Source organism: Vombatus ursinus, unplaced genomic scaffold, assembly GCF_900497805.2.
Source record: "Vombatus ursinus unplaced genomic scaffold, bare-nosed wombat genome assembly UNPS02014799.1, whole genome shotgun sequence".
NCBI classification, from domain to species: Eukaryota; Metazoa; Chordata; class Mammalia; order Diprotodontia; family Vombatidae; genus Vombatus; species Vombatus ursinus.
In genome coordinates, this window is record NW_020954577.1 from 38940426 (window position 1) to 38959515 (window position 19090).

The 19090-nt window shown below is 45.5% G+C and overlaps 1 protein-coding gene across 1 annotated transcript in view; it reads left to right on the forward strand.

Moving 5' to 3' along the window:
- Positions 1–19090, forward strand: part of RARB (retinoic acid receptor beta) — a 179619-nt gene that overhangs the window by 154301 nt on the left and 6228 nt on the right. The window contains exon 5 of the mRNA XM_027872583.1: positions 7901–8077. Coding sequence (XP_027728384.1) covers positions 7901–8077 — 177 coding nt within the window. The remainder of the gene's footprint in view (positions 1–7900; positions 8078–19090) is intronic.

Genomic DNA, 19090 nt, shown 5'->3' on the forward strand with positions numbered 1-19090 from the left:
GAAGGAAGGAAGGAAGGAAGGAAGGAAGGAAGGAAGGAAGGAAGGAAAGAAGGAAGGAAGGAGGGAAGGAGGGAAGGAGGGAAGGAAGGAAAGAAGGAAGGAAGAAAGGAAGGAAGAAAGGAAGGAAGGAAGGAAGGAAGAGAAGGAAAGAAAGAAGAAAGGAAGGAAAGGGAAGAAGGAAAGAAGGAAAGACAGAGGGAGGGAGGGAAGGAAGAAAGGAATGAAGGAAGAAAGGAAGGAAGAAGGGAGGGAGGGAAAAAAAAAGCAGGAAGGCATTTTCAAGTGATTACTGTGTGCCAAGGACTGTGTTACATAGGGTCTTCCTGTGGTTCATTAATGAGTCCTGACATAGGGTGAGTGGTATAGTGGAAAGGGCCCTGAATTTGGAGTCAGCAAACCTGAATTTGAAACTTGGCTCTGTCACTGATGACCTAGGTGACCTTGACTGAGTAACTTTAATCTGTTTGGGCCTCAGTTTCTTCATCCTGAAGTGGGAGGGTTGGCCTAGATGGTCTCTTTGGATCCTTCCAGCTCTCCGTTTGTGAGTCAGCTAGGTGGCACGGTGAATAGAGCACTGGCCCTGGAGGCAGGAAGACCTGAGTTCAAATCCAGCCTCAGATACCAGCAGTGTGACCCTCACCTCTGCTGACTCAGTTTCTTCATCTGTCAAATGGGGATAATAATAGTACCTGTTTCCCAGGGATGTTGGACTTCATAAACTTTAAAGCACTGTCTCTCTCTCAATGTTACTTATGGTGATGGTTTTATGGAGAGCGCTCTCCAAGCCGTCAGTCTAACCATTGCTTAGTCTCCATTCCCCTCCCCAGGACAGGGAGCCCTCACTTGCTTGGAGCCAGAGCTCTAATGAGCAGTTTTCGTGTCCAGGGAAAACAGCAAGAAGTGGGCCCACACATCAGCATTTTTTAAAGACTAATCCAGTTGGAAGTAGAGGCAAGCCCACCAGGACAAACCCGTCCCACCAGGAGGGACAGAAGCCCTGGGGCAGGACCCCCGAGGGCGGAGGTCTTCAATCCCCCCAAGGCTCCGGGTGTCCAAGGTGCAAACTCCAAGGGGAGGAAATGAGCCATGTAATAACTCAGTTATTTCTGCCGCTGAAGGAGGGGCACTGATAAATGCCCTCCTGATTTCAGTGCCCCGGGGGAAGTCCTGGTCATTTTGCCCTAGTTCTAGTCTGCAAGAAGTCTTGATGGAGAGGGCAGTCAACGCGTCCATTATCTCCCCAGGAGCGCTAAGGGAAGGGCGGCAGCCTCCTTCCTCCCACACTGCCGCTTTCAGCCTCTGACTCCTGTTCATCTGGCAGCCGGTGCCTTCAGCCGTGGAGGTGGGGGTGGGGAGGCAGCTCTGTCTGCCTTTGACCCTTTATCATCGTTCTTTGTGCTTACTGAATGATGCCCCATCAGCAGCCCGCACATGAACCTCCCCAGGTGCACTTAGCCACAATCCCTTCTGGTGCTCCGACCGTCTCCCCTGAGACCGTCAGGGAGAAAATAATCAGAGGGTCGCAGAGCACCTTGGACAGTGGCCCCAGGGAAGTGGACAAGAGGAAGAAGCAAACCCTGGCAGGCCAATTCCAGCTGCCAGAAAGGCGCTCGTTGCCTCCAATAGCAGGTAGCCCTGGTTCCAGCCCAGGGCCGCTCGGGAGCCTTTGGAAACTGGATTTTAAAGACACAAGTGACTCCATGACTGTTTATGGGCCTCTCTGATGACCTCGTTCTGAGAGGAATATTCCTCAGGAAGGCAGCGGACTGCAGCCAGGGAAGGAAATGATGGAAGGAAGGGATCAATTTGTGCGGCAAAAAACGGCCGTTTAATTGGATTTCATGGCGTGGTCGGGTTTTTCTGCTGCGAAAGATGCCACCGGGGTGTAGTGGAGACGCACACCGCCATATGTGCAGCGGCAGAGCATTCTGGGAAGGGTGGTCCAGAAGCCTGAGCAAGAGCATGCTTGAAAAGCAGCCCTCCGAGCCCCCCCAGGAGAGGATTCCCGCTGAACCCCACCTTCTCTCTCTTTCATTGTGAGGGTGAAGGGCAGCGGGGGGCAGCCCTGGACTTGGCCTTTATTTCTTTTGGGCTGGCTCTCCCCACTCCTTGTACCCCCAATCTGTCCCCATCCCCTCCCATTTTTTGACCTCCTGTTTCACTGTTATCTACCCAAGAATGATGCTAAAAAAAAAAAAAAGTTGGCTCTTTCTAGCAGATTCTGCCTTCATTACGGCATCAAATGGGTAAAAGTGCTATTTGTGGCATTTGGAAGATAAAATGTAAGTGATTTTCCATCCCAGGCCTGTGAATCCAGCAACCAGTCCCATAAAACACCGAGTTATTTTGTGTTTTATTAACTGCCTCTTGCCTTCCGTTTGCATAATCGTGAGTGGATTTACATTCTGTTAAGACAGTCGGGCATTATTTTTCACGGAAGGTGAGCCCGAGTCCCTTTGGCCCGCACCGTAGCATGATAAAGCAACCTCATCCGAGGCTGATGAAGATTTCGTTCACACTCGCTGGTTCCGTCCGATGCCTTTTTTTCCAGATGGATACCCTATTGTACGATGATTTCCTGCTTGGGGCTCCGCGTTCTGCTGCTCAAGACCGTGCCATCTTTCTATGAACTGGATAAACTGCCTATTAAATTTAATTACAGTCTGAATGGTCTCACATCTTGATCTTATTTCCCCCCCAGTGTACTGTATTTCACCAAGGTCCTTGAGGATGAAATAAAATAAATCGAAAGGATACATACTCACTCCCCGAAAGGAATGTTTAACTGGACGAACAATTGGCAGTCTTTTTATAGTCAGGATGGCGGGGTGGGGGTTCCTTGAGCTCTGAGATTAGGCAAACTTCTCTCCTTGGATTTCCTTGCTGGACAGCTTGACTGGGGAGAAAAAAAAAGAAAATAAAATTCTGGTTTGATTAGTTCCCGGGGTTGGTTTTTAATGGCAGAGGAAAGGCTCGTGCTAATGACATCACTCAGCATCATGGAGCTCTCATGGGTGATGGTCCATCTATAGCCTCCATGCCTTTGAAAGAAGCTAATCCTGGTCTCCCCCCACATGCCCGGAATGCACCTCTTCCTCACCTCTCTATCAGAATCCCTACCTGGGAGTCCAGCTCAGGGGCCATCTTTCCCATGAGACCTTTTCTCATCCTCACATTTGCTGTTGCCTCCAGCCCCATCCCAAATTCACTTTGTATATAGTTTCTAATCAGTGTCATTGCTCTGCGGCTGGAGAATCCCATATCTAGGGGCTGACCATTTGAATTTGGAGGATTTGCTCCAGACACTGACTTTTCCACCTACTCACCAGCAGCCATGTTAAAAGAAGCTAACGTAGTTTGCAAAATCTGTGCAATCTGATGATAGTTTTTTAGAAAATAGTTATCTAAAGACCAAACCCTGCATTTTGCAGATAAGGAAACTGAGGCCCATAGAAGGTACATGACTTTACTGGGGTCACAGAGGCAGAAAGTAGCAGAGCTGAGATTTGAACACAGGTCCTCTGACTCTATATAGCGAGCTCTTTCCATTCCACCAGAGTGCTCACCATGTTGATTCCCCACCCCACCCCCCTTTCCCATTCCCAATAAAATGTAAGCTCATTGAGGACAATGAGACTAATTGCTTTGGTTTTTTGTCTCTATCTCCTCAGTGCCAGGCAGCCTTCTGGGTACACAATAGGTGCTTACTAAATGCTTATTGAATGAAGGATGAAGCGTTTCTCTCTCCCAGGGGGCTGAATATCCGTGCTTTGGGGGATCCTGGAGGACAATACTTTACTAGGGAGCCCCAGCCATGGGGAGCTTTCTGAACAGTGGAAGATAAGACATTGCCTTTCCTGCGTCCTGGGCTTCAGAATTAAGGTTAACAACTGCTTGACCTCTAGAAATCCAGAGAGAATTTGGGAAGCCTGGGACAACAGCGTCTTTCATCCAACAGACAGTTTGTGTTAGGAGGGAGGAGGCAGGGAAAGGGTTTAAGAGGCTTTTAACAGGAGAAATGTGCATAATGGCGCCCCAGTGCAAGCTTCTGCAGGTGTCCTGAGGATGGAACGCAGTGTCTCTCCCAGTATTTATTCATTTGTTCAGTAAGCATTTATGAAGTGCTTACTGTATGCTGGTCAGTGTGGTGTGGTAGCGACGGGGTCTTAGGGCTCTAAGTATGTCTCTCTAAGTTACAGAGAAGGGTCCCCCTTCACTGGGAGAGGGCGTTTCCTCACTGGCAGATCACCTACACCAGTGAAAGCTCAGCTCCACACAAAAAGACATCTTCCAGGAGGTCACAAAGCCAAAGAATGAAGCAGGGCTTGTTCTCAAGGAATGTAAAAGCGTGAGAGTAGAGCACGGTTGCAGGTAATCTGAGGGAGGAGAGAGAATTAGCCTGGGGCTGGGATGGGGCAGGCCTCCCACCAGGGTCCCCTCCATGCATACCATCTTCCAACTACAATGGCCCATTGGATGCTCTTTAAACATGTGGCTCCATCTGCCATGACCGCGCCTTGGTGGGGACCATCTTCCGTGCCCAGAATGACTCCTCCTCACCGCCACCTTTTAGTTTCTCTCAAAGACTTGGTTCAGATCCCACCTTCTGCAAGAAGCCTTTTTCTGTCCCCTCGGGCCCTGGCCCCTAAGGCCCCTAAGATCACCTTCCGTCTCCTCTGGGGACATCTTACTGGACCTCGTATTTATACGGTGTCTCCCACTGTAGAATGTGGGCCCCTCACGGGCCAGAGCTGCTTTTTGTTTGCCCGGCTGGCAGCTCCATCAGTGAACTGTATGCAGGAGGAGCTTAATGTGTGTGATCAGAACAAAGATCTCTCAATTCTAGGGCTATTTCCTCTCAATTAAATTCAACAAATGATTTATTAAATGCCTGTTACGTGCCGGGTACTGGGAGAACAAAGACAGCAATCAAAATAGTCCCTGTCCTCAGCAAGCTTACATTCTGTGACAGGAATGCAACATGTACATAAGTATATGCAAAATGCAACATAAAATATTATTTACATGTATTGTTATGTTCATTTATAAATACGTTTATAGATTATTCATATAAAATTTTATATTTATATGCTACACAAATTTGTAATAGATTTCATATGCATTATATACAATATATTACAGTTATATAATATGGCAATATATAATACAGTATAAATGTATTCTATATTATATAATGTCATATATTATATATTTATTATATATTTATAATATAAATACATTCATTTATGTAATTTATATGTTTGTCTGATGTTTTATATAAAGTATATATTATATAAAATATATTTTATACATAACTATGTTTCCATAAAGTATATTATATTATTCACAGAAATTGTATAGTTATATGCTATATAATGTAATATACAGTATAATTATATATATTTCTATATTCTATTATATATTTTATATATAATGTTTCTGTATTACATAAAGAACATTTCTATATTATTTTAATTATTTACTGTACTATAGTATATACTATATATTCTATAGTATATATTACATATAGAACCTGTTTCTATATTACATAAAACAGTATCTGCAATTATGCAATTAAATATAATGTTTCATGTGTAATATAGAATATTGACTTACAATATTGAATATTTTCTATGTGTAATATAGGACATATTACATATAGAAACATTATATTTAATTATATAATTGTATATTTGTATAATTTTATTTATAATGTACATTATATATAAAATATATCTAAATAGATTGTTTAGATAACATCTCTATAATATAAAAATTATATATAATTAAATATAATATATAAGCATCATATATATATAATAGTATAAAATAATTCAGAGAGTATATATCCTCACGTAATTGGGCTATAGTAAGTAGCCCAGCAGGGTTTTGAACTCAGGATCTGGGACTTCAAGCTCAATGCTCTTTTGACTGCCCACGGAGATGAGATGTTGGGGTCCTAGGCCTCTTGTCCTCAGACTCATTTTTCACATGAGCGTCTAACACAGAAGAAACCACCCAGCTCTTCCTTGGGAGTTCCTCGCACCCCTGTGACATCCCGGACTCCAGAATTGACCCTTTGATTAATTGTCTAGAAAACCCCCATGAAATATCCAGGAGCCAGAGAGCATTAAATAGTCATACAAGGTATTCCCGTTGCTGCCTGCCCTCCTGTGTGGCCTGCACGACTCCCTTCCCCTCTCGAGGCTTGGTGAGCTCTGGCGTCGTTTCCAGCTCCAGATCATAGGGTCCTTCCTTTTCCAAATACTGATCTCGTTCGTCCATTTGGCCTGCTGGCATCCGTGTGCTGGGTAGATGTGCCATTGACAGACAGTCAACAGCCCATGGCCCTAAAATCTTCCACGGCCATGCCCCAGTGATAGGTAATGCCACGTCCTCCTCGGACACTGCTCCCAACCCCCTAGCCTGCTCTGGTGTTCTCTGATCCCTGAGCTCCTCTGTGTGGGGGTCTTCCAGTGTGGAAACTCCTTCCAGCGTTGTGGAAAGGTCACTCTATCATCTAGCCTTAGAACAGTTGCTGCTCTTCAGTGAGCTGTCCAAGGTCCCTGGGTCATCCAGCCAACATGGGCTAGAGGCAATACTTGAACCTGGCTCTTCCCAACTAGAAAGTGGGCTCTCCAGGCATTGAGCCACACTGCCTCTCATGGTGTGTATACAGAGGCATAAAGACTGCCCGAGCATCCCCCGTGTTGTGCAGAGGGGGATGAAAGAGGGAAGCCCTTCTGTTGTTTGTGGTTCAGTCATTTTTCAGCTGTGTCTGACTCTCCATGACCCCATTTTCTTAGCAGAGATACTGGAGTGGTTTGCCATTTCCTTCTCCAGTTCATTTTACCGATGAGGAAACTGAGGCAAATAGTGTTAAGTGTGACTTGCCCAAGGTCACACAGCTAGTAAGGGTCGGAGGCCAGATTTGAGTCTGAGGGTTTAGAGGCCGTGGAATAAGCTGATGTACCATTTGAATGGAATTCATAGAGAGATGCCGTCAACTTGTTCGTAGGAACATATTCAAAATTGGAAGAAGCATTAGGCGAAGAATGTTCCAGTGGGAAGTCAAGCAAGAAGTACTTATTGAGCCCCTACTGTATCCACATGCTGGGAGACCGTCTGCTCCAACACCCTCATTTCACAAAGGAAGGAGCTTCCTCCCGAAGAGGGCTGAAATGAGCTAGAAGGAGACTTTGAGGTCATACAGTCCAACATCCTTGTTTTACAGATGAGGAAACTGAGGCTCAGAGGGGGGAAAGTGACATCTAGAGAGGGAAAGAAGTGTATCCCATCTTCCAGATGAGGAAACTGAGGCCTCGCCGGGTTAAGGAGCTGAGCTCTGGTCACCTCTGGTAAGGAGCAGAGGGGACGCTAATGCCGGCTGAGGAAATGTTCTTCCTGGAGGGTAGTCGTGTGTTATAGGATGACTCTTCTATGTGATTCTTTGAGTCGGAAATCCCTGGTCCTAGTATTTTGACTCAGCTTGTTTTCCTGGGTACGGAACAATCCGGCTCTTTCCTTCAGCCTTCCTGGGGTTCTAGTGGAAAGTCTTTCTCAAGGGCTTCCCCACAGCAGGAGGTTCCACACCATGTGGAAATGTTTAAACTCCCTCATCGGCTGAGTGCATGCAACCACATCAGTTATGATGAATCACGAAACATCCCAAGAATTTTAGAGGCAGATACTGCCTAAAAACAACATCACCCCGCCAGGAAACTCGGTTGAAAATGCCTGGAATGTTAGCCCATCATTAATAGGCAGCCTTCTGTTCCGTCCCTTTTTTTAAGTGTTTATTTTCATTTGCAAAGCAAGCAAGCACTGGCTTCCCTGAACCCAAGAGCGTTGGTCGATGTTGCTCTTTCTAATTCTTTTTTTTTCTCCTTTCCGCTGCCAGAACTCCAGTGCCGATCATCGGGTGCGCCTGGACCTGGGCCTCTGGGACAAGTTCAGTGAGCTGGCCACGAAGTGCATTATCAAAATCGTGGAGTTTGCTAAAAGGCTGCCAGGCTTCACGAGTTTGACCATCGCGGATCAGATCACCCTCTTGAAAGCAGCCTGCCTGGACATCTTGGTAGGTGCCTTCTCAGGCCTTGTTTGGAGGAGAGGGGATGGGGAAGGGGAGCCCATCCTGGGGACCCCCTGAGTTTGGGCTCCTGCTTCTGTCTCCCCTCAAGGGGAGGGGCTTCCCAGAAACAGCCGCCCCATGCTCAGGCAATGCTGGGTAACTCCACTGAAAGATGATCAGGGGTGTGGTGATAGAAACAAGGAATGAAAACAAGAAGCCAGAATTTGGCTAGTCTTTCTGTGTGCCTAGAAAGAGAGACAGCGGAATGGCAGGTCCTTTGCATGTAGTTTCTACAGAATCTCAGGTTATTGTGTCATCAGGGACTCACCCTTCTGTTGTGACCTTAACCCTGGAATGGGTACGGTACCCCTTAACTCCCCCACCTCCAAGGGCCAGCTTGCAGAGAGCTCCCAGAGTGCCCTCAGTGCCCACTACAGGAAAGGCTCTGGACGCCGACACCGTGCCCACGCTGAGCTCTGGTGCTGAAAGCTTTTCTCAGATCGGCTCCTTTCTCATTGCCGTTTGGGATACCCAAAGGCCCCAAGGCCATAGCCAGTGCCCTGTCCCTTGTAAGGAGGAGGTGCCTTCCCTTTCCCTCAAAAGCCCCAGCTCTGGGATGCTCAGCCTTCTTGTGACATGGACCCCTTTGGCGACCTTTCTCAGAATACTGTCTTTAGATGCACAAAATAAAATACAACCTAAGATTCCCAAGGAAACCAATTACACTCAAAATGTTTTTAAAACAAGTTCACAAACTTCAGGTTATGGGTCCCTGTCCTGGCTCTACCAACCTCAGAGTGGGGGAAATGGAGAAGCACTGGGGGACTTCCCCTCTTTGCCCCGGTCTGGTTTGTCCCAAGGAGGTCTCTGCCCAGCACTGCTGGTACCCTCTTTTACCCATAGTCCTGCTCCTTGTTCAACTAATGAAGGCGCGAGGCCCACTTTCAAGTTTATTCTGCATCGCTGACATTTTGTCCATCACTCTCTGAGGACTAGACAATGAACGAACAATAAACCAAGCCGTGATTTGTAGCATTTGCTGATTTCCAAGGTGTAAATGCTCCCACAGAAAATTTAACAATCTGCCCTCCAGTGCAAGTTTGAACTGGTTCCAGCAAACCCCAGCCTCTGGTCCTACAACAGGGTGATTAAAAAGATGGTTCTTTATTTCAGGGAGAATTTTAGGGTCATTAAAAGAGCTTTGTGATCTCCCAGTCCAGTCTCTTCTCCCGCTCTTAAATTGGGGGCCCACCTTGTCGATTTTTAGTGTCTGAAAATATGAGCTCTGTTTTGTGTGATAATTTGGACACTGGGAATTTTTTTATCCCCTTGATTTTTCCTGTGTGGATGGTTAGGCTGACCTGTTGCATTATCATTATTAATACTTAGAATACTAATGATAATGATAACGGTCGTTGACAATCATACCATGTTTTCCTCTTCACAAAAATCCTTTCCCTTCTTTTTTTCATCTGATCCTCACAAATACCCCTGTGATATAAATAGTGCAAATTCCTTCTTAGTAAAATCAGGGTCCTGAAGCTCAGAAATGACTTGCCTAGGATCACACAGGTAATAAATGACTGAATCTAAGCCGTCTGATTTTAAATCCCATTCTCCTGCAGCCACATGATAACCACTGCAAGGAGGGGTGCTTTGAGATCCTCAGGAAATGTTGTCTTTATCTGCAGCACATTGTGCACTAGGGGATAGAGTATGAAGGGGAAGTTCTCTGTGAAACTGGCCTTAGGATTCGCCCCTGGGCTTCACACGAGTGCTTGTAGAAGGTGCTTAATCAGTGTTTATTGACTGACAGACTGACCAGCTTCAGAATCCCTTGCTGAGACACAGCTGCCCGGCCACAGCCAGTCCCACTCTGTCCGCAGCCCTTAGTGGCTGCGGCAGGAACTTTGGGCAGAATTGTGGGGCTGGATTGAGGCCGCCTGAGCAGCTGACCCCATTTGTGCCAAGGAGTGCAATTTTCTACAGCTGTGCATGAGGCTTATGCTCTCCTGAAAGAAACACCACGCACCCTTGGGCCCGATATGATTCTCAGAGCTCCAAGGACACGTGTCTTTCCAATGAACTCTTGTGACATTCTGAGGCCCAGGAAGTACAGCAATTGGTACCAGCTGGAACCTTTTCAATAAGAGGTGTCACGTCCCCTAGGAAAAGCTAGAAAGGGTCTGGGCACAGGGAGAGGTGGTCTATAACGGCAGTGGCCATGATGATTCAGTTCAGCGAACTTTGATTAAGGTGTTGGTGGCCACTTTACTTACTGTCTGTGATCTCTGCTTAGTCTTTTCTTATGTGGAAAATGGGTCACAGATAAGCTCAAAGTCCCATTATCCTGTCATCCTCCTGGCTCTGCTCTCCTTCTGTCCTTCCCATAAGCTTTAAACAGCTCAGGTGTGCGTTTACCAGTAGGTTAGGCTCTCTTTTGTGTGCACATTGCACTGTGACATGCTGTTGTCTACCATCTTGAATAACCTTCTGTGCTTCCACACCATCCCAGCCCCCTAGCCTCCATGTCATGCTGCGTCATCCTTTAAAGGAAGGAGGTGAGTTTCAGAGCGTGACCTGCCCACATTAGCCCAGTGAGTGTTGAAACTGCTGTGGAAAACTCAGAAATCTGACCCTCGGTAGACCAGCAAGCCGTGCAGCATTCTCACAGACTCCTTGTAAAATGAGTGTTACATATCTGTGGGACACATGTGTTGACTCATGGCCCATGCATCATCGTTTTTAAATATCTCCCCTTAGACCTACAGACCAGGAGATCTAGAGATACATGGAAACAACCAGGTTTAGTTTCTGTGGCTCAGAAAACAAGCCCCTCATGGTTAGACTCTGCATTGAAAAGGCCAGACTATTTCCTGTTCACTGACGGACCTCTGCGTTGCTCTTTTGACAGAGATAGGAATGAAAAGCTCCTCTCTAATGCTGTTAGTATAGATCACTTTTTTCCCATGAGTTGTAAATTCAGGCAGGAGCTGAGTCTTCCTTGCCAGAGAGAACCGGGCTGTAGCTTATAAGGCCCAGGAGTACATGAGGCTTTCTATTCCAACCAGGCATTGGAGCGATGGCTAAAATTCAGATAATCAAGAAAGTGTTTTGGCAGATGACTCATTGGCCTTTCAGGAAAGCACCTTGTTTCCCCAATGCCTCGAATCTCAGATTTGGAAGAAACCTGTGCCTGAAAAAGCTTCCTCTTCTTAACCTTCCACATGAAAGGGGGTCACCCAGCCTTCGTTGGAAGCCCTCCCACTACCTCCCAATACAACCTATCCCACCTCCTCCCTGCACCCTGTGAAAGAGTTAACAGAGTCACCTTGCTATGAGAAGGGATGGGGAAGGCATGACCAGCTCCATTCTATTCGTTGTTTAGTCGACAAGTAGATGAATTTGGAACTTGACGGTCCCTTAAAGACCATTGAGGTCCACCCTCTCATAGGGTCGTGGGGTTATTTAGCTTCAGAGCTGAATAGGAGCCCAGAAGCCAGCTAGTGCAACGCCTTCATTTTACAGATGAGGAAACAGAGGCCCTGGAACGTTGTACTTGCCTAGGATTGCACAGGTAGTTAAGTGTGAAAGGCAGGATTTGAACCCGGATCTTCTGACACCAGAACCAGTGTTCTTTCCACTGGACTACATTTCCTCCCATGTTTCTAAGAACCTTTTGGATAGATTCATAACACTGGACCAAGCATTTTGGGATGGATAGTAACTACTAGACCTTGACACAGGGCCTGCCCCTGAAGACCTTCCAGTCTAACTGTATTCTGGTATAGTGGTGAGAACTTTGTGAATCATTTAGAGGTATAATTGTGACTTTTTATTTTTCTTTTGGCCTGGACCCATCATTTTATCAATTGAGAATCCCCGGCATGGAAACCCCTTCCATCAATGCACATCGGTCACTCATATGTAACTAGCAGACTTAGCTCCTTGGGACACTAATGTTGTGTGCAGTCTGTTAGTATGACTCAAACCCAACCCTTCCAGACTCCGAGCCCAGCCTTCTATCAACCACACCAGTGTTGATTCTCACTTGTGTTCAGATATCAAAAAACTCTATGTTTTTCCCTGCTTCACGCCTTACAAATCCAGTCTAGACTTTCTGGTGTATTGGTGAGATGAGAGACAACATTGGCTTTGAACCTCAACAGCAGTGTGGCCCCCCACAAGGAATTTCACTTTTCTGATCCTGAGTCACCTTATGTGTAAGATGGGAGTAACAAACTACCTGTTTTAAAAGGCTTTTGTCTAAAGATTTGTAAACTTTGAAGCATTACGGCAAACGGCAGTGCAACCAGAAGCGTGGCCCCGGATCCCTCCTACTACAGACTTTCTGACCCCTGGATTTGGGCCTCCCACTCATGAGGGGTTCACGGAATTTGAAGGATCACTATTGGTTGGCCACTGCTGAAAGCCAAGATGGTCCTTTTATCTTGGGGAGGGATTCATGTTGTAGATCAGTAGACTCCTTGTCAGGAGGGCTCTCTCGTGGGATTAGGACCCCCTTGGGCAAGTCTGGGAGACTTCTGCTATTTTTAGCCACCTCACGGGGCCTGCCTGTTGATGTTTCCAGATAAAATATCATTCTTTCAAACAAAAGGCATTTGAGTCGAGAGAGAGAACTGTGGGTCTGCCAGTGGCATTTGACTGTGGTGTGACGGAAATCAAAGATTCAGTTTCTCTTGAGAGACAGAACCGCCTTGGCGACGCTAAGAGTTTCTTCAGAAACTTGTCTGCCCACCCCCCATTCCAACAAGACTGAGTGTTTCTCTGCAGGCCTAGAGCCCAGGTTCTCATGATGGGGCAGCACCATGTAAAGTTGACCGGAGTCCTGTTGAAATAATCACTCGGTGCCTACATCTGTGCACAGCGCTTTCCCCCTCTTGTCCCCTAAAGACTCCCTGTGCCTTGCTTTCTTACCCAGTAAATCCTTTCCCTGGCCTCATGTCTTGACAGGCACAAGGAGGAAAAGTTAGTATTAGGTGGCCATCTTGTCCTAGCACGTGAAAAGAAGGAGCAAATAGTAGGCATCCCAAAACATGGCCTCTGTGCTGATAAGGATCACCTTAGCAATGACAAACACATAATGCTAATATTCCATTTAAGGGGGAAATGGGGCCAGAACTGGGGCTAGGAATACCAAGAGGGATTCTCTGCAGGTCCTGGCTACATAAATGCACATGCTCTGCACAGATGACCCCACGAGAGGCGGTCCCTGGGATGGGCCCAGATCCATCCCGGATTTACAAAATGTGTGCACCAAATAAGACTAGTTTTAACCATGTAGAGGGATTGAGGGCCACACATGGAGTCCACAACCTTTAGGTTCAAAAATTTGAGTCCACATCTTACCTCGGGCACTGAATAGCAGTGGGAACCTGGGAGAGTCACTTAATGCATCTCAAGCTCAGTTTCCCTCATCTACAAAATGGGGGCCTTTTTTGCAAACCTTAAAATGCTACATGGATATTAACTTGGTGATCACAGGGGATTTACTCATCTTCTCTGATGAGGATGCAGACTGTACAAGATTGTTGCGAGATTGCTTTATGAAGCTTAAAGCCCCATCTAAATAGGGGTGATTTTAAAGCAAGCGACAGTGGATCAGTTAGTGGTATAGAAGGATATGTGCTAGATGTGAACCCTGGCTCTTAGGCTTATTGGATAACCTTGGGGCAAACCACTTAATCCCTGTGAGCCTCTGTTTTCTCATCTGTAAAAAGGGAATGCTTCTAGTGCTTATCTCAGAGGATGGTCATGAAGGTTATTTGCAAGGCTGTGATAGAACCTTGGGAGTAATGGTTCTTCTAACAACTACAGCAATAATAATAATAACTAGCATTTACATAACACTTTCAGGTTTGCACGGAGGATTACAAATGTTATGTGGTCCTCACAACAATCCTGGGAGATAGGTGCTAGTATTAGCACCCATTTTACAGATAAAGAAACTGAGGTTAAGAGAGGTTAGGTGACTGACCCTCAGTCACATAGCTAGCCAATGTCCAAGGCAAGATTTGAATTCAGTTCTTTCAGGTCTAGCACTCTATCTACTGTGTCACCTACTGCCTCTGTGTGTGTGTGTGTGTGTGTGTGTGTGTGTGTGTCTGTCCCCCCCATTAGCATGTGAGCTCCTTAAAGGCAGGAACTATCTTGTTTTTCTGTTTGTATCTCCAGCACGTAACTCAGTGCTTTGCGTATAGTAAGCACTTAATAAATGCTTCATTCATTCACATATATGTGTGTATATACACATATGTGCCTATATAGAGTGCTGTGAAGTTTACAAAGCCCTTTACATACGTAATCTCATTGGATCCTCCCAACAGCCCCGTGAGAGGTGCCATATTATCCCCATTTTACTGATGAGAAAACTGATGCTTGGAGGTTATATGGCTTGCTCCAGTTCACACGAGTGATATTTGTACCCAGGTCTTCCTAGGAGGTGCCATCATGCATAGAGCCCTGGGTCTGGAGTCAGGAAGACTCATCTTTCCCAGTTCAAATCTGGCCTCAGACACTTACTCGCTGTGTGACCCTGGGCAAGTCACTTCACCCTGAAGTTTGCCTGAGTTTCCTCATCTGTAAAATGAGCTGGAGAAGGAAATGGCAAACCACTCCACTATCTCTGCCTAGAAAACCCCAAATGGGGTCACAGAGTCAGGCACGACTGAAATGACCAAACAACAACAAAAACAACTTCCCAGCTCACCCTGCCCCATGAGCAAACGTAAGTGTGGGGCCAGCTGCCCTGCTCTGCTGTCTCTCCTGGGAAGGAGGTGTGCTGGTGGCTCTCCCTCGTTCCAGTGAGACTTCTCAGGCCAAGCCCTGTCCCCACTTCATAGAGGAAGAAGCATTCCGAGGCTTTCAGTGACGCAGTCCCGGTAACGCTGCTTTTTGCTCCCAGGTCTGCGGCTGCTTCCACCACGCCCCACCTGGCCTGTCTACACTTCTTGGGTGTTGGGTGGGAGAGGTGTGAGCATGCTCTGTTTTCTGCTCCGAAGAGAAATTCGATGCGTGGTGGGCAGTCCTGTTGGCACACGCTGAGCTGTCTGGTAGCATGTTCCCAGTAAACAGGGCTGACAAAAAATAAACAGCGAGGCTGAATAAACATCTTCGTGTTTGGCTTGAACTGAACTCACCTCTCCCCACCCCACCCTCCCCAAACCCCGGAACGCCGTGCCCAAGCTTCGTAATTCCTAGGCCCAAACAACTGACTTATTCTAAATAATTCCTCAGGAAACGCTGCCAGGATTGCCAGAATGAAAAACACGTTTATCATGTTGTTTAGAAGGTTCTCTTGCCTTCTGTGCTTTGCCAAGGCAAGGGAGTTCATGGGCTTGATGTCACAGTCTTCACTTCTGAGTGTCAGGGAGGCAGCATGGGATATAGAGTGCTGGACCTCAGAGCAAAAAAGACCTGAGTTCAAATCCCGCTTCTGACATTTCTTACATGTAGGACCATGCGTCAGTCACAGCCTCCCTGAGCCTACTGAGGCTCACTTGTAAAATGAGAATAAGAATAGCACCTTCCTCCCAGGGTTGTTGGGAAGATCCAGTGAGATCACAGATGTAAAGTGCTTTGCGCACTATCCAAATGCTTTGTTGTGTTTTTGTTGTTATTTCAGTAATGTCTGACTTTTTGTGACCCCATTTGGGGTTTTCTTGGTAGACATACTAGTGTGGTTTGCCATTTCCTTCTTTAGCTCATTTTACAGATGAGAGAACTGAAGCTTCAAAAGGTGAAATGATTTGTCCATAATTACAAAGTGTGTAACTCTGCCGGGATTTGTACCAGATATGTTGTTCAGTCATTTTCGGTTGTGTCTGACAAAGCAGTGGTTTGCCATTTCCTTCTCCAGCTCATTTTGCAGAGGAGGAAACTGAGGTAAACAGGGTGAAGTGACCTGCCCAGGGTCACACAGCTAGTAAGTGTCTGAAGGCAGATTTGAACTCAAGAAGATGAGTCTTCCTGACTCCAGGGCTGGCGCTCTATCCACTGAGCCGTCTAGCTGCCCCAGTGCTGGGTCCTGTTACAAAGCTGGGGTAGCCTGTGTGTTTAGACTCGACTTATTCTATCCTCAGCATACATACATTTGACCTGGTGTCTTCCACTGAAGTCCTCCTTTGATACTTTACCGCGGTGCAGAGGTGACCCTAAGCCGTTAAATAAGTTAATTGCCGCGCCTTGTTGATTCTGCTTCCCCAGCATCTCACCCACACGTTTCCTTCTCTTCACGCATGTGGCCATCACCTCACTTCAGACTCGTAGCACCTCTGGCCTGGAGTATTGGAATGGCCAGCTCATTGGTCTCCCTGCCTCAAGTGCCTTCCTGTTCCCTCTACTCTGCAAATCCAGTCTCTGCAGAACTCGCCAGGGTGATGTCGCTGAAGCACAGGTCTGACGATGTCACTTCCCTGCTCAGTGTACCCCAATGGCCCCCTATTCTAGCATCAAACACAAACTCCTTTGTTTGACATTTAAAGTCCTTCTCAACCTGGCTTCAACCCAGATTTCCAGCCATTTTATGTTATTCTCCTTCAGGCATTGTTCAGTTTAACCAAATCTGCCTTCCTGCTGTCCCTCGTGTGATCTCTGATCTCCACACCTTTGCATAGCTTGTCCCCTCTGCCTTGGAATATACTCCCTTTTCTTAGAATCCCCAGCTTTCCCAAAAGCTCAGCTCAAGAATATCTTCTATGGTAGGTCTTTACCTGATTGATTCAGATACTAGTTATCTTCCCTGACTAAAAATTACTTTGTGTTTATTTTCCATACATAGATGTATAGATAACTCTCCTAACAGAATATAAGCTTCCTGAGAGCAGGGCCTTTGTATTTTCAGCACCTAGAACAGATCTGGCACACAGTTGGCATTTAACGAATGTTTGTTGATTAATTGGTTGATGGCAATTCCTACCAAGCTGGAAGTGCTTTGAATACAGACTGGCTTTATGACTATCATCTGAAGACCCGGCCAGCTGAGGATGAGAGATTCATTACCAGTTCTATGGCCACTAGGTTATAAAGGTTTTCAACCATAAAAAATTCCTATTGGCTATTCACTAAGATACGGAAGTTTTGAGTACAAGGAATAAGTAGACTTGAAAAAACAGGTTGTTGAAGAGAAAACCCATTTCAACACTCATAACATGCAGACGTTGAGGGTACCATGTTGGGTACTAGGAATGTTCAAATACCCACCCCTATGTATCTGCGTTCTCATCCCTGGGGCTTTTCTATCCAGTGACCTAGATCATGGTCCTTCCATGCTTTCTCATCCTTCCTGGCTCTTGTCCATGTCTTCCTATAACTGCCATAGAAAGTCCATCCAATGTGTTGGAACTTTCTCTTGCTTTCTCTTGATGTGCAAGAAGACCAGAGGAGCACATGGGCTATCCTTTGGTATTCTCGTTACTTGACCAACCCACCTTTTTTCAGTCATGTAATTCTTCAATGACATCTTTTCCTTTAGTTCTTTGTAGCTTTTTACATGTTCTGTGTTACAGACTGTTCACACCTGCCATATGACTTTCCATTGCCCTAAGAAGGTAACTCTTTAGATTCCACAATGTGCTATGGATACAAAGATAGAAAATGTCACCAGCTTTGCCCTGAGAAAGCTGACCATTTCTATGCATTTTTGTTGGGTGGAGTCAGATCTACAGATAAGTATGATGCAAGGTATAATGTGATAGAAGTGTTAGCATTAGGCTAAGTAAAATGCTCTTAGAAATTGGAGATGGGAGAGATGATTTCTTTTGAAAGGAAGGTCTATAAAAGACCATGTAGTGGAGGGTGGTGTCTGAGTTGGACCATGAAGGAAGGAGGAGGTTTCAGGAGACACAGATGTAAATGGGTCTTGGGTCTGTGACATATAAGGATCAATTGAATGAATTGGGGATGTTTAGCCTGGAAAAGAGAAGACCAGGTGGGGAGTTGGGGAGGACAGGAACTGTCATATGGAAGAGGTTTAGGCTTGTTCTTTTAGGCCCCAGAAGACAATACCAGGAGCAGTGGTTCTGAAAAGAAGACAACTAATTTATACTTGATATCAGAAAAAACAATTTCTCACAATTTTAGCCATTCAGAATGGGCTGCTTTAGGATATAGTGAACTCTTAGGAATGTCTGGGGAAGGGGGAGGATATCTTTAAGCAGAAGTTGAATGCCCAACAAGGTGACTGATACAGCTCATAGTTGGATCAGATCCATGAGAGAGTGGAAGTCAACAGTGCTTTGATGAGGTCAGGTATATCTTAAAACTTGGTTCTCCTTCTGGTTGCTTTACAAATGAATCTCTTCTAAGGAAGACACTTGACTAATTTCAACTTCCATGTCACTTGGATGTAAGAGCTAGGATGTTTGAGGTCTCCCCATGAGGAAGAATTCCTTTAAAAAGTCCAGTTTGGCCGTCTCTTACTCATTATTTGTGGTTTGCCACGTTTTTTCCTGTGGTGGTGAATAGTTTGCAATTCTAAAATAAATAAAAAATGTTTAAAAATTTAAAAATGGTTTGCAGTTCTTCTTTTGAAAATTGTTCATATCCTTTGAACACATTTATTTGGGGGATAACTTTTGGTATTATATATTTGTTAGTTATCTAAATATATTGAATACCAAACTCTTGTCCAAAAAAACTGTTGGAAAATTTTTTACCCATTGACTGCCTTGCTTATCCTAGAGCCATTAGTTTTGTTCACACAAAAGCTTTTCAATTTCAGGTAATCAGAGTTACTCATTTTGTCTTTTATAACTGACTCTATCCCTTGTTTAGTTAAGGATTCATTTTCTATGCACGGCTCTAAGAGGCATATGATTTGTTTCTCTACTTATTTTTGTATTCAGGTCAAATGTCCGTTTTGAATTTATAATGGAATATGGTATAATATATTGGTGAAGCCTAATTTCTGCCAGACTGCTTTTCAGTTTTCCCAGACAGTTTTATAAAATAGAAGTGTTTTCCCAAGTAATTTATGTTTGGAGTTTATTGAGTACTGGA